At 34.0% G+C, this 16,328-nt stretch overlaps 1 protein-coding gene and 1 long non-coding RNA gene across 2 annotated transcripts; one reads left to right on the plus strand and one right to left on the minus strand.

The window, feature by feature from the left end:
• Positions 1-3,716: 3,716 nt before the first annotated feature.
• Positions 3,717-4,538, minus strand: LOC149963314 (uncharacterized). Its single transcript, XM_090165959.1, has one exon. The coding sequence runs from the start codon at positions 4,536-4,538 to the stop codon at positions 3,717-3,719; it is 822 nt and encodes a 273-aa protein (XP_090022085.1).
• Positions 4,539-13,212: 8,674 nt separating this feature from the next.
• LOC149963315 (uncharacterized) lies at positions 13,213-14,797 on the plus strand. Its single transcript, XR_016480210.1, has 4 exons — positions 13,213-13,393; positions 14,164-14,226; positions 14,543-14,595; positions 14,683-14,797. It is a non-coding gene; the product is annotated as an uncharacterized LOC149963315 (long non-coding RNA).
• The last annotated feature ends 1,531 nt before the right edge of the window (positions 14,798-16,328 follow it).

A 16,328-nucleotide genomic window follows, 5' to 3' on the forward strand; every position in this document is an offset into this window, starting at 1 on the left:
GCCACTTTGTGCTCTATCATATTATTGTGATAAGGCATTTGTTGAAAACGTAGATCAACGTTGCCTACACAGAGAAAAACAACGTTTAGGTTTTCAATATATTATTGAGATCCGAACATGTGTTATTCTAACGGTTCGAACAAAACTTATTTTTAAAACTTAATCACTGAAATTTTAAACACTTAATAAGCGTTAAAGCACAACTATACCGTATAATTTTTAAACGTCTTGAAAAAAACAACGTTAGACCTTTAGCCTACGTGGTTTTAATATTTTAAACGAACCGTTAAGAGATACGTATAATGTTTATACGATTAAGTTGACTATCATACCGCCAACAACGTCATTTTCATTTTCCTATTTAGCCGAGCTGGTGGCTTTATTTACGTTTTTGAGATCGATTTTAAGGTAAGTGTTCTGAAATTATTCTTCATTAATATGAAATTTATATTCTTATAAAAAAATCATCTTAATTTCCATAAATGCGATCGTAAAAGTGTCACATTTAATAGAAATATAAAGTTTTCCTTGAATCTAATTGTGATAAAATTTTAAGCCTGGTACTTCTTTTCTTCAATCCCAAAAATTATGTATAGGGAAAGGATATTTATGGTCTAATAAATAAATAATAAATACTTTATTTGTAAACTAAAATTTGGTTAGATATTGTTTGATAAAGTTACCAATAACGTGAAAGTTTTCTAAGGATGGGTGAATTCTCTAAACACGAAAACAATTGATAAGTTAAGAATATTTATTTATGGTTCTTGTGTATGAATCCTCTTTAGCACTATACCATTTATCGGATAAGAAAAAAATTCTGATTCGAAATATCTTTATTTTATTAATAACCATAATTTTGAAATAATTTATATTTTGATTGGGTATTGAATTAGGCCACCAAAATAATAACAAAGCAATATATTAATTGCTCAGTCTTAGTGAACTGTAATGGCACCATGATACGCTGATACCATTTTCCTCTTTTCTACAAATTCACCTCATGATCTGCTCCCACCCTAAGTTAAAATACAGCCAACCTGGTATTTAATTGGGTGCATGAAACTAAAATAAACCGACGTGGTTAAATAAGATAACCTCCATTTTTGGAGAAAACTACCATGATGCCCACGGATTGTCTAAAGCTATTTATTATATTCAAATATAAATGAACTAATTACTCGTTTCACTTAAACCGGAAATTTTGTGTAGTTTTGAATATAACCTTTAATACGTAAACGTCCCTGTTGGATCTTTTGTCGAATAACGGATGCAGATTGGGATAGCGGAAAACAATCGCAAATATCTCGGACGAAGTCTGCTTTCAAATTGGTCATCGTTGCAGTGAGAGAAGTCTAGGACAGAAACTGGGCCACGAGGAACATTCCGAAGATCCAAAACGGGTATATATGTTATACTTGCCTAATTCATATAATAACGAAACAATCTTTCCAAAATATAGAGTCGAGTAGGTTATAATGAAGAATACTAGTAGAACAAAAACCTGAAAGATAATTTATAGATGCAGTTAAATCAAGCTATTGAAGTTCAAATTTGTGAAATTAACTTTTTATTTAAAAATTGAAACAATAGCAGTTTATTGAGAAGTTATTATGCAAAATACGTAATGTATTATGTCTAGCAAATGTAACTGACACCTCAAATTTTAACCAAGAATTGTATTCAGTTTCATTGCTTTGTGAAAACCAATTTTTTTATTCAATATTTTTTAGTAAATTTTGTGATATCAGCTGGTTAAACCTTTAAAGCCGTGCGGAAAGTTTTATAAAATAACTGCTTAAGTAATATTTATTGGAAATAGAGTAACGCTGGAACGTGTTGTAAATCAGTGGCAGCTAGGAGCAACAAACACAAGAAGAACGCAGCTAACCTTTAAACATGGTAAGCATTGTTGTGTACAAATATCATTGGACGAGCCTTTAAGCTGAACGTTCTACGGGCGGGGGGAAGACAATTTCCGAATTTTCCCCTTCCGACGGCGTTACTCTAACAAATGAAAAATTTACACAAGAAAATGCACGACTTTTGCCTAATTGCGTTCTCCTTGTGTGGGGTGCTGTGTTTGTTGCTCCTAGGTAGCAGTTATTTGGACTTCTGAACGAAAATTTTTACTATGGGAAAATCCATTCGTTTCGAAGAACCTCAAATTTCAGTTCATGAAGAATTCGTTAATTTACCTCGAAACTTATTTTACTGAACTTCATATCCTCCTTAGCCAACCAGAAATCGACTGGTCACGGAACTCAAACCCCGGCGAAATGCATCACGCGTCACGATCTGGATTCATGACATTAGATCGATTTCTGATTCCTGAACATTAAACGGAGCAACGATATGAAAACGCGTAAAACAAGTCAATTATTTACTAAAACTATTGGAATCCTCGATTTTCTTAGAAAATTTATACTTCTTCATTAAAATATTGATATCTCAAATATATACTTAATAACACCGAGATATTTTTGCACCTCAAATATAAATTGTTTGCATTCATAATGAAATTAACGGGCAACCAACAAATTAGAACAATGAAAAGGGGTGTTGCGGAAACAATAACTGGGACTATTTAGAAAATGCGAAAAAACCTTTTGTTTAATGCGGCTTAAAATATTCCAAACAAAAAGCGACGTTCAACTAATTATTCTATACCTTAAGCTTTAGTACATTATTCAATAAGGTACCTACCCTCCTTTGAATCTGTCCAACAATTCCTGAATAATTACCATTCGCATCTTTGATTCCTAAACTACTGTCTGTTGGGTACTTCAATATGTGTCTGTAATTCAAAATCGTACTAGTTAAAAAATGATCAATCACTTTCTTTTGAATAACTAAAGGTTATCAGCTTTCAGCTGTTATATTTGTTAACGAAACACGGACGTTAAAATCATCGATCATTAAATAATTTTCATTTTTTACGAATTCAACTTAAAAAAATTGCATTGAGTCGACCATATAATGGGCTATATATAAACAATAAATTAAAGGTATCAAAGATAAAACCAAGTGTGATTGAAAATTGTCTATCATATGCCTCTTAAATATAATTTTTAAAAACAACAAATCTCATTTTTAAATGTGCCCACACTGCGTTCAAGTTAGAATTTGTAAAACAATAACCCAAAAACACAACCACTTAAAAATTGTTTATTAAATCTGTACTTAAAAATATGCCAACAGTATTTAGGAAAGTTTTTCGCTGCTCTGCCATATGTAGAATTAATAAAAAACTGAAGATTTTTATAGTATTCGGCCTGACCCAGAATTTTAATATTTGAAGCAGTTCTAGATTTCTATAACAAAACTTTATTATCATAAGACTTACCCGGCCTCGTACCCAAAGATCAAAAAGAAAATAATTTTAGACTTTCTATTCAGAAAAATCAACGACTATTTACTTACGTGAAGTTAACGCTGTATATGAGATAGTCCAGAACAAAGCTCATTGGTCCTGAAAGAAAATATCCCTCCGAAGCCTGTTGCTTCTCAACATGTAAATACTCGAGAGCCTAAAAGGTTTGAACATATATGTATAACTTCATCCTCCAATAGCTAAGTTTTGAATCAAACCTTATGTCGGGATCTTCTTTCCTGGTTGAGCTAGAGAAGGACCACGCCCTTTCCCGACATTCCACTTCAAGTCTCAGAAACGTCAACAAATCCTCAACTTGCAAGGTCTGGTTGATGTCATGTTTTCAACTGAATTCTAGTCTCATCTCCGCAGGTATCCGGTCCATTATGATGTTAAAGAGGAACACTCCGTAGGAGTCTTGAGGTATACCGATTGCGTCTAATCCTCTAACTTCGATTTCGCAAGTATCATACAAGTTCCGCAGTCCCACGGTGTCAGAATTACTTTCTACTACGGGCAACTTGAGCAACGTTTTCGTATGAGCATTCCGTATGACGCATTTTTGTCCAAATCTCTTTCTCAAAATATCTACAGCAACTCTGTAGTTGCAATCTTCCAGGGATAAACCATGTATGGCCGTCGCAGCTTTTCCTCGTAGGTATGACTTTAAATAGCTGAGTTTGTGGACATCAGGGAGTTCCGTTTGCTCAACCGCAATTTCAAACTGAGACCGAAAACTTGTCCATTCACTGAATTCTCCATGGAATTTCGGTACCTCAAATTTTGGTAGTTTGGCTGAATTTATTGACCTAGAATATCTCGCTCTTCCGCTAGCGCTACTGCTAGAAGTCGTTGATGAACAATCATTTCGAGCTTGTCTTATTTGATGTTCTGCTTCAGCTTTGGCTCCTGCAATTCGAGTCTTGAAATCGTTAACTTCTTTCATCTCGACCTTTATATCAGACAACGGTACGCTATTTTCTATTTTGTTGTCTAAAACGGACAATGAATATTCCAATCGGGTCAGTTGAGCCGCAAGAACTTCAAGGTCTTTCACATTCGTTAAGTTCGCTTGTGTCGCCGTTTGTAACTTCCCTATAAATTCGTTGACGTTTTCTCGAACTACCTCTCTCTTCGTTAGACTTCTTTCGTAATCTTGTGCCATCTTGAAATAATGTTCGCTTCCCACGTCTCGTCGTAATACGTTCGACGGTCCAAATTAAACCTCTAAAGCTGTTTCGCCGTTTTCTTAATAAATCGAAACTAACTTCCTAAGCTAAAGGTCCCGGGTTTTGGCACCATATAAAAACTCGTTGTACGCAAATGACTGGGACTTCATCGAATTAAAACGAACTATTATTTTAGTTTACATACACAACTAAAACTTTTTACAAAAGACTATGGAGTTAATATTTTCTGACATTTATCGCGCGGATGCAAATCGTCAACTCGCTAAAATCCACGAATTTATTTTCAAAGTTACTTTCTTATCAATCGGGATACTATCAAAGTTAAAATTTTACTTCTTTTTACAACGATATTTAATTTTGTATAGACCTTTTGATCTACTTTTTGATATTATTATTACCTCTCCGAGGGGACAAAGTCCCCTAGGAGGGGTTATACAACGACCGTGTCTGTCTGTGGGTGGGTCTGTGGGTGTGTCTGTCTGTCAGGACTGCGAACGCGTTCGCATTTTCGGTGCAAAGTGTAATCACTGCGTACGCAGTTTCTCAAAGGGTTGGCAAAACCACCGTGTGACGGTGAGCGTTAACGGATGCATTTGCGGTTTGGTTTGGATGGTGTTTTTTCGCTCACCGTCGTGACGGTTTGGTGTATTACGGTTTTTGTAATGTTTATGCGTAGGTTGTGAGTGTTGAATTTGTTGTGTTTGTGTTCTGATGGATGTGCATGTTGAGGCTGTTGTGTTTATATGGGCGTTTTCTCTCCAACTTCTTCTTAATGACTTTGGGACGGACCGAGTGCTGAGTGTAATGCTACCTCTCAACGTCCAATGGCAGGGTTTCCACCAGTTGTACACGGTATTCGTCTTAGTATCAATTTGCGATCGCATCGGGCGGGATTTGAACCCGAGACCTCCTGATTGACAGGCGGACGTTCTACCACAGAACCACCGACACTTGTTACGCCTTATTGAAAATTAGACCTTCAGCTTTATCGGAAGCGTATTTAATAGAGTACGAAATTTTGGTTTAATTGAAATAGAATTGAAATTGAAATTATTGCATCGAAGAAATTCTAATTTAGCGTTTCTCTATTGATTAAAAACAAATGCGCCACCCAAGTTTCGAACCCAGACCATTCGGCTTAGCAGTCGAGCGCTCTACCACAGAACCACCGATAGCTGCTTAGATTCACTGAAATTAAGACAGGCATCGTAAGCATAATAGGTAATAAAGTCTTTTTTTATTAATGAATTTATGAAGGCCTAATCTGGTATTTTTTAAAGGTTAAATCTTGTTTTAGCGCAGTCAGCCGAGATTAGAGGGTTAAAGGGTAGACCCTGTGGGTGGTCCACTTTCTTAACGACCTATATATAGTTCTGTTAATTCTAAGGAGATAATTTAACGTTAATTGCTTTAAGAGGTGGCGGTTAGTCAAGTGGCTCTCTGTGCTTTGTTGATGGTAAGGTTTTTGCTTCTTGTAAATACATTTGGTGTGGATATTTGGATATCTACGATTTCTAACGCAGTCAATGATTTCTTGGGTGTGCGAGTCATTATATGATATTGGAAATTGGACGGCATTGGTCTTTTTCATGTGGTATGCGTCACAACGTCAACAGGAAGTGAACGAGTCGTCCACTACCAGATATCTACGGTATCTTCATCAAGGACGAGTGTTGAAATAAAATGAGCGTTAAAGATGCGGCAAGTATTTCGTAAGCGAGTAATTCCAAAAAGCCTCTGTAGATATTTCTTTCATTAAAATTTGCTTCGTATTATATTTAACTGATAAACTTGTTCTGTAAAAGGGTTTTAATTCAATTGTGCATTGTTATAGTACGTCTAACTTACTGTTGTAACTACTTAACTTATGATATTCTGAATAAATTAAAATTGGTCGTTTCGTCTCAATTATTTTAATTATAATTAAAATTTTATACCGGGCGGGATAGAAATGGGTTAATATTTTTAACAAATAACTCTAAATTGCGGAGATATATCTTTAAGGGTTATCTCGAGAAATTAATACCACTAGGGACAATTCTACCGAGGAGAGGTATATTTTGGCTTGCCAACTTGTTTTTACTTTACGTTATCTAGGAAAGTTTGGTAAAAATATTGCTAATTTAATTTACAATGTCCTTAATTGATATCGATGTTTATCTATTGCAGTAAGAAAAGCTTTCATTGGTGCAAAATTATAAGTGTCATTAAATATAGATCTCTCAAACCAATCGGCAAACGATATGAATGGTTTGTTTACCTGTTAAAGCTTGGATTAAACTTCTGTTCTCGTAGACAAATTTCATCGCAATACGTAGTTTGAAAAGTCTATTATAGTGTATGCCACGCAAACGCTTCTTAACACGGAGAAGATTTACTTTCTGAAACTTACAAGTGAAATATGTACCTTTTTTGACCACACTAGTTTTTGTTGGAGAAGTGGTGACTCACCGTGCGCCATTAGTTTGAAGAGCATGCGAATGCGATGGAAATATTTTGTGTTTAATTTCATTCAAAGTACGACATTTAATAGTAGTTGTGAGCTTTGCTGGAAGCAACCCTAAACGGGGATTTACTCAAAAAGGCACTTCAATGTTAAAATTACTTTTCGATATTATATAATTCCTATTTATTAACGAGTTTTTTGTTCTGAAAAGTATTATTTTCTCTACGCTGACCTAAAATCGTTTTAAATTGATTTGTTCAATCTTGTTTTTCCTGTGAAGACTCGATTTATCTACGTCATGATGTTGTTGGTTCCGTTGACTTCTCTCCCATCATACCAATCTAAATGGAAGGCATCACCAGCTGATTTTCATAAAAAAATGTGTTTAAGGAAGGCCAAGCAAAGGTTTAGTCAATTTTGTTTTTCAAAAAGATAAATGATATATAGAACTGTATACAGAAGTAAACTCGATACACTTTGTGTTGTTTTGGGGTGGGTAGTTCGAAGACGTGTTATTAAAAAGTGGCATTATATCAACCACTGGCTGGCGAAGGCGTTTTGAGGCTAAAACGTTTAAATAAATTTATGCTTATAGACCATTCTTAATTAAATTTCAATTTATCGTAATACAGGTAGATAATTATAATTTATAATCTCAATGGTTAACATCGAAATTGAAATACACCTCTTTAACTCCGCCATAGAGGTATGCATTACTACAGTTGTTACAAGTACGGGAAGAGTGTTCAGATTGTGTTAGAACTCTGTTCACCATAGATTGGGAGTCTGAAATAGCCGCATCGGGTGTTTGAAGTTTCAGAACTTGTATTTCTTTATCCATCGAAGCGGCAAGGACAAAGATCAAGCAAGATCTAGTCGGCCAGTTAACGTTCGGTTCGGATCACGTAGAGTTCTGCAGCGAAGAGAGGGCGATCGGAAAAAGTTTCTCAAATATGCGCGTTCAGTTAATCCAAATTAGTAGCTTCCTTAAGTTACGTGTACAATTATCATCCTCAATTTGTACGGCTTGCCGAAATACGAAATTGGCGTGGTTTGATTGCCTCATTTCCCCAGTTTAGTGCAATAACGTTGCGCGTTTAAAGTAATCGTTGGCGATATTAGCGTCAATGAAAAAACATTCAAAACGAGTGAGACACTTTTTCTAACTAAGAGCAAACCTTAAGCAGCTCCGAGTGTACCGAAAACGGGAAATGTTTGAAGGGATAACGCCATCAGAGTGGCAAGAAGGACCAAGGCTTCAGCTGAACACATCAGAAAAAACTTATTAATAAACCACGTCACAAACGCCGTGCGGAGAAAGAATCTCCGTCGCCTGTGTTCCGTTTTGACTTCCTTTTAAATAACTGTGTCTTTGGTCCCGTGGCGTCTGTCGACTCCCCGTGAATTATCTTCACCCATAAAAGACCAAAACCACCGTTAGACGGGGAATACTAAGTTGAACTCGAAAAAGTAAAAGGATACTAACATTTAGGAGAATCTAAGCTCCATTTCCTCTGAATGTTGGTCTCCTCTTACTTTTTCGCGTTTAGCTCCTAAAGGGAAAAGATTCAATGGTCATTCGTTTTGCAATGACAACCCAAAAGGTTTTTCAAAACTTAAGTTTAAACTTTCTTAGAGGGAAATGAGTGCTTATTTTGTGAGTGAAGTGGAACGACATTCCCTTAAATTTGCATAACCTTAATTAGGCTAATTTTCGTGGTCGTGTAATTATACTCATATTTTCCTTAGTTCTTCGAATTTAGCCTTGAAGCTATATTTTTCAGTTAGCCCTTTAATCGAGGTATTAAATAGACCTATTAAATGTAGGTCTACAATTGCTTATATGCAAAGTAAACTAAGATAAACATAAGTGGTCGGAATTGGAAGTGTCCGGATTTACAAAGATGCAATTATTTTCAAGTAGTATTAATGTCACAACTATATAATTTAACCGTTAATACGTCTACAACTAAAAAAACTCGACATAGATAACCTCTTTTTCTGAAGTTTAAGCGTTTATGATAATCATTCAAATAATCGTAACAAATACCTAAAATCAAAAATATTACCCTACAAGTGAAAGGCTTAGCTCGACAATAATATTTTATCGTTACTTTAAAGCGTCAGTGAAAACGCAAAATGTATCTTAAATTTAAGGTTTGATAAAACCTTTTAATTTCTTGGGAGATAATTTTTTGAAAACAGATAGCTCACTATTTAATTCTAAAATTTTGTGTTAGTTGATATTTTGAAAGGGCGCAAAACTTAGGTCTTAAAATAAAGGTTTCGTTAGCGGTTTGAAAAGACTAGCTTGCTTTTGATAACTCCTCTTCATACTAAGCAGATATAACCGTTTCGATCAGAAATACCAAGCTACCGAAAAAACATCGCTTGTTAATTTTGGAGAGATTATTAGAAAAGCTTCATTTTCCCAGTTTATTAATACTAAACAAGCGGCATTCTACACTTTTGTTTTAAACATTGGTATTATTTGTATCATTAAATGGCGTTTATCTACACATACAACTTTTGTAAATGTTTGCTAGTTAGTTTTCCTACAAACATTTATGAACTAATGAGTAGACATCTTCGTTTATCACTCCGAAATGACAGAACATTTGCTGTTGAAAAGAAGGCTTTTATTGAAACTAAAGCAGATCTATAACCAACCCGTGCAAATAAAAATATTAATTTAACAATCTCTGGTTTTGTGACCTCGAACATCTCCATTTTGGTGTCAAATTTGCAATTCATTCTCGGTAAATACCAAGTGTATGTTAAAATTGTCGTGTATCATTACGTTTTACAAATCCGTCAAGCTGAAGTGATAATAAACAAGTTGGCAAGCAAAAATATACCTCTCCTCGGAAGAGTTTTTAATTTTCAGTGAAGTGTAACTGTATCCGTGGTTCTGCGGTAGAACGCTCACCTGTCGTGCAAGAGAGCTCGGGTTCGAATCCCGGCCGATTAAAAAATTATACTACACCCAATGACAAAAAGAGGGCGCTTTTGGAAAAACCTTTTCCCGGATTCTAAGAAACTGGGTACGCAGTGATTACCCTTTGCCCCGAAAATGCGAACGCAGGCCTGACAGACAGACCCACAGACAGACAGACAAGGAGGTTGTATAACCACTCCTAGGGCACAAAGTCCCCTCGGAGAGTTAAAAAATAAATCTGATATCAAGTTGCCTTTCATTTGAAACCAAAATGATAACAGACACCAACTTAAAAATAACAAGTTGACAAAGTTCCAAAAAACAAAGGGATTGACTATTTTGCTGAATTTCTGAACTGTCTGAACTGCTGAATTTAGAAGGAAACCTTCTACAAATCCTATTATCTGAACTTTTTGACTATTTTGCTGAATGCTGAATTTCGGAACTCAAAATTTCACCAACGCATTCATAGCCATAAGAACGGTTCTGTCTGAACGTTTTGACTATTTTGCTCAAAGCTGAATTTCTGATCTGTCTGGACTTTTTGACTATTTTGCTAAAAGCTGAATTTCTGATCTGTTTCAACTTTTTGACTATTTTGCTGAATGCTGAATTTCTGAGCTCAAAATTTCAACAACGCATTTTTAGCCGACAGAACGGTTCTGTCTGAACTTTTTGACTATTTTGCTGAATGCTTAATTTCTGAACTCGAAATTTCAACAACGCTTTTATAGCTGTCAGAACGGTTCTCACTATTTTTCAAAATAAATTATAGACCTTTTCATACATGTTTTTTTTAAATTTATTTCTTGTAGTTTAATTGTGTTTTTTAGTTTACACAGCATTTCTACTAATTTCTTGAAAAAACTTGTTGGAAATTATCTCCCTTTTTCTTAAACTTATTTTCAACAGCATTTCCAGGACATCACTTGTTTTTCTGCTTCGTCGTAATCATATTTGTGTTTATTCATCAGATATTTTATGAGAAACTCTCAAAAGTATTTAAAAAAAATACGAATTGTGTCATCTCACGCGCCTGACTTCTAGAAAAAGGTTTTTAAATTTTAATTTTTATTCAGTTTTTATACATTACTTAAAGGCCTAAGTTTGATTCTGCCTGTCCCCCTTTAAGTTAACTTGCCTGGAAAAAGAATAGACTGGTGGTGGTCCAACATGTTCAGCGGTGGGTGTCTACCATATAGTAAAATTAATATTGATTTTAATATACCAAATAATGTACTTTAATTGGAAATGTCAAACTCTAGCCCATAGTATGAGGTGTATTGATCACAAAATATTTTAGGCTTAAATACTAACTAACAAATTTGTAAAGGAGTATTTCTCTTTAACGGTTGTATCATTTATTGTCCATTTCTGGCGTGATGTATCTGTGCATGAGCGGAAAAGTAAAAAATTGGTTATTTCCATAAGTGTAGGGAGTACGCACTAAAATTAGAGATCAGTGAATTCCGACGTAGATTTACATTCCTCTAAGTGATTTAAATAAGGCTTTTTTTTATTAAAAAAGGGCGAAATTTTTCAATATACATAAGCCGATAATTGCTACGGTAGACGTTTTCCAATTAAAGTTTTCATGTAGCTTACTTGAAGTGTATAAATTCCTTTTTCAAATAGATTTTTTTAAGCTCTTCAAGGGCAATTTTCTAAACCTACTTTTATTTTAATATTTTACTGAAGTAGAATAATCGAGAAGCACATTGGGAAAAAATAAATTAAAACGAGAAGCGAACAAAGGTTTAAATTCACCAAAAATTTCATTTGGACCCCAACGTTTTGGCGAAAATATTCATTTGTCTTGAGCGATATTGACATGTCTGTCATAGCGGTGGCCCGTGGGGAACATTACGAAGATTCTGCTTTAAAATAAAATTACCATATACAAATAATGGTACAATGAGCCGTTTTTTATTTTTTATTAAGACTTATTAATTTTTATAATTTTAGTTGATTTTCGTTCATTAAAATAGATTATTATCTTTTTTTTCGATGCACCTAAAGGGGAGGGGTAAAATATGGCGTGTACTCAATAGCGGTACAAGTAGATGGTTAGCTAGTAGTGAACGAAAAGGCCATGGTCAAAGAGACGCGGGTATTCCTTTAAAGGGGAATTATTGTACGTATAGTCCCTTGAATCTATGATGGCAGGGACGGCGGGATTTACCATTGGAAAAATCTTAAAATTGGTAATTTATTTTATAAATGATGGCTTTATGAAGGGGGTCGGTTGCTTCTTTATTGTGGTTATAATAAGTTAGTGGTAAGTAAATACAGTCAAGTCGTCCGTTCTTCAGAGCACTTCCTATCTGTTGAGAGAAGCCAGGGTAGCAAAATAAATTCGCGCAATTAATAAATCGTGACAAGGATTTTCTTTTAACTTATCCATTTTTGATGAAGAAAGAGGAAGAGTTCCTCCAAAACGGAGGATTTTATAATACATTTATAGACTATCTATAAACCTTTTTTAGCTTCTGTTTTTAATTTACTATATCTTTACTTTTCTTGCTTATACCTTTTAATCGTAGTGTTTTTCCTTTATTTCTACACAAAAATTAAAAATTGTTTATTCAAAATTTAGAGAGTCACCTCAAAAACATCAAATAGTTACCACAAAATCTTAATTAGAGCTTCCACACGAAATAAACAGAGTTACCACACGAACCTGAGAGAGTTTCCACACAAACTTTAATATAATTTCCACACTAAAATTGATACATTTCCTTTACAAAAAATCGAAAACACCTAAGACAACCGGAACTTTCTACTTAAGCTGAGTGTTATTTCGGTGGAACATTTTGGTACGGGCCATAATTTGAAATTATAATAATACTTGGGAAGCTTAACCAACAAATATCTCGGAGGAAAGGTCGTGGGGTCACCAATGCGGCACGTTTCAGGTCAAAATACACCAACCGAAATTCCGTTTTTATTGTTCTTCATCATAAATAGATATAATTAAAGAGAGATTTACCCACACTTTATGCGGAACATATTTATAATTTAAAAAAAATAGTTAATAGTTAATTTGAAGAGGTTTCAGTTTATGTAATATAATACTGAAACAATTTTTTAAAAATTATTAAAAAAAAACACTTATCAACTTGCAAATTAATATACCCATTACCAAAAATAATGTGTCGGCAACTTCCTCGTTTTGAAATAAACACGATTATTCATATATAAACTCGTGTTCGGGTAATGGAACCTGTTTCAGCGCAAAGATAGTTGATAAATAATAGAGTCGTGGTATTTTTCTCACGAAATACGTCTGAGATTTCGAAGAGAGAAGATCTTAAGACTTCATTGCTGTTAAATCGCTCCGAGAAAGATGAAGGTCGGTCTTATAGTTCTGCTGGTTTTAACTCTTGCTATCACGGTCAGCCTAGCCGTGAACAATGAGGAAATCCAAATCGATGAGTTAGTCAAAGGTTTGTTTTAAATTTTCTTTATTAAATAGTATTATTAGAAAAAAGTAATACATCATTTACGCTTTAGAGCTCCCTCTTTAATTACGAACCCCATAATGTGTTGTTGAAATTATTATAGTTTTCTTAAGTGGGCTATCTTGGGCAGGGGCCGGTGCATTCGCCTCGTAAGTTTTTTGGGGTTTTGGAAGCGCAAAGTTCTTAATTTCCATGGGGTTCAAGTCAAAGGTGCTTAACGTTTTTTGCAATTTTATAGTAACAATAATAATAATAAAAAGCTTAGATAATACCACTAAAGGCCTTGAGTAATTTTTAATGCCATTAATTCAGGTGGCCGTGTTGTACTACGAATAAAGGTGGTCGCGAGTCCTTAATGCCACTCGAGTCAATAGCCTCCTACATTTACCATTAACGGTTAGCTCAACAAGGGTTTATGTCAATCAGAAAATTGACGAGATAGAAAAAGCTTTCCCAAATTTAAACCAGGTGTAATTCCACTTGCTGCGAGGTGAAAGTTCTAACCATCCCTCCGCCCCACCAAAAGGCAGAATCACTTCTTCACCTTCGGGTTAAGACCTTATTTTTAAACTCTTTCAAGTACATTTAAAGATGTTAGATGTATATTTAATATAACAAGGAATCATTGAAACAGAAGATGTAAATGTACTAACGATAGTCTTCAATTGAATTCTTGTTCGTGCATTTTAGTATTAAGAAGTGTTAAATGAATCGCCATAAATTAGCAAATCTAATACCGATTTATTTATTTTTAGACAATCATTTTATTACTAAAAGAGGTGTAATTCCAAATACTTTTCAATTCAAACCAGTTGTGTGTAAGTATAATTTCTTTTAAATGTTATCTACGTTAGAATTACTTATAATAGCTTTAAAACAATTAGCTTTTCGATAGGAAGATAATGAATTAAATATAAATACTTTTTTAAATGGTTTATTAAAAATATCTTGACGATTTGAACCTAAAATAAAATTATATTGAATTGAATCCATTAAATGTTATAAGATAAAGGTTTCATAAGACAATCGGATCCTTTCTAAAGAAAACAAACGTTAAAGCATCGTCTTATTCTCTGCTTTATTTGAAATTAGCAATTGTAAGGTTTTTTACCGATAAAGTTGTTTTTCAATTAGCTAACGAAGAGAAGAAAAGACGGGAAAAAGTTCGCCAAATTCTTTTTCTACAGGTAAATCGAAAATTTGTTTTCATAAATATTTGTTCTCAGTAGACATTTAACCTTGGAATGACACTTTAAAATTGTAATTTATTATAGCTTTTTCGTGGTCGCCAAGGATAGAAGAAGAACTAGATGACACGGACGTTTGAGAACACACAATTCCTCTGATGTATTTAACACGTTTGGACTATTAAATTTACATTTAAACCAATTTTCTATTAGCTTGTACATTAACTTAATAAACGTACTATTATATACCAAAAGGAATGACTTCAGAAATTAGGCTTTTCTCTACCACCCTGTATATTTAAAACATTATCTTAATCACCCGGTCGTTTAATATAACTAATCCACTAAGCATTAACAACCAAAGAGTAATTTTAACTGAAGGAAAACCTGGTTAATTAATTATAAACAACATTTTAATCAACCTACATATAAAATTAATAAGCGCGCTATAACAACCTAACCATCTTGTATATTTAAACATTATTCCAAACCAAACAAACTACAAATATACCGGGCGTTTTTTTTAATTCGGACAAGTGATTTTTTTACCAAAACTACTACAATAAATACCTGAGGGACATTGATTGTTGAATATCATATTTTTATGAAAATATTTTCACAATTTTAGAAAAAAAATTTACCACTAGGTGCTTGATCAATTTTGTCAATTGAGTATTTGTAGAGCATCATTTGACACCTACGAAAATCTTTGGTCCGATGGAAAAAAGACCTATTTTTCACCGAAAAATGTGACTTTAAAAATTTACGAGTTGGTCAAGCCAAAATAAATTGGTTTGATCCTTGAAAGAGATTGCAAAGAAATGCAGTCATAAACGTGTCATGAGAATCGATGAAAATTCTTATTAAGGAATAACTGTACTAGTTTTAAGAAAGGCTCAACTATATAAAAATGTAGTACAAAATAACGCGCTAAACTTCGGATAAATCAGTTTTACTACGACAGCAAATCAAACTATTCCTTGGGCTCTGATCTACTGTTTAAATATTAACTTCCCAAATAAAACAATATATTTATGAACTCCCAAAGCTTAGTAGAACAACTTTCCCTATTAATCATTTCGAAACATGGTGCAATAGCATTTTCCTTGTAATAACATCCAACCTTTAAATCCGGTACGTGGTAGAAACCGGTTTTAGGGAAGTAACATTTAATATATATTCGAGGGAGTTAGTTTTTTATCTTGAAATACTTCGAAGATTCAAAGAGAGAACATTAAAATCTTTTTGTTGTTAAGCGGCTTCAAAAAATATAAAAATTTATGTCTGGCAAAGAACTGCTAGTTTTGGTTTTCGAATTCATGGCCAGCCTAGCTTTGATCAATAAAAATGTCCAAGATGTTCATTTATTTAAAGTTTTGTCATAAACTTAAGCAATTGAAACTTTTTTACACAATTATATCCATTAACAGAGACGTAAATATCTGCTCCTGAAATTCGGTTGAAAAATGCACATGTACCTCCTCAGGCTTAAGATATTCGAGATGTTTGCTTCTACGGTCTGCGGGAGTTCCCTCAAATTGAAAACTTCATAAATAAAACTAAAATGCATATAAGGGTGCATTTCTATTAAAATTTAAACTATTGGCTCGTTGCAGTTTGTGTTCCGCGAGATTCAGGTTAAATTATAATTTATTATAAATATATTATTTCGGTTCCTCTTCTCCGCACTAATCAACGATAATAGTTGAAAATTAAAGTAAGCAGTGTTAAGA

This window comes from Leiobunum rupestre, chromosome 1 (genome assembly GCF_980474605.1).
Source record: "Leiobunum rupestre chromosome 1, qqLeiRupe1.1.hap1, whole genome shotgun sequence".
Taxonomy (NCBI): Eukaryota; Metazoa; Arthropoda; class Arachnida; order Opiliones; family Sclerosomatidae; genus Leiobunum; species Leiobunum rupestre.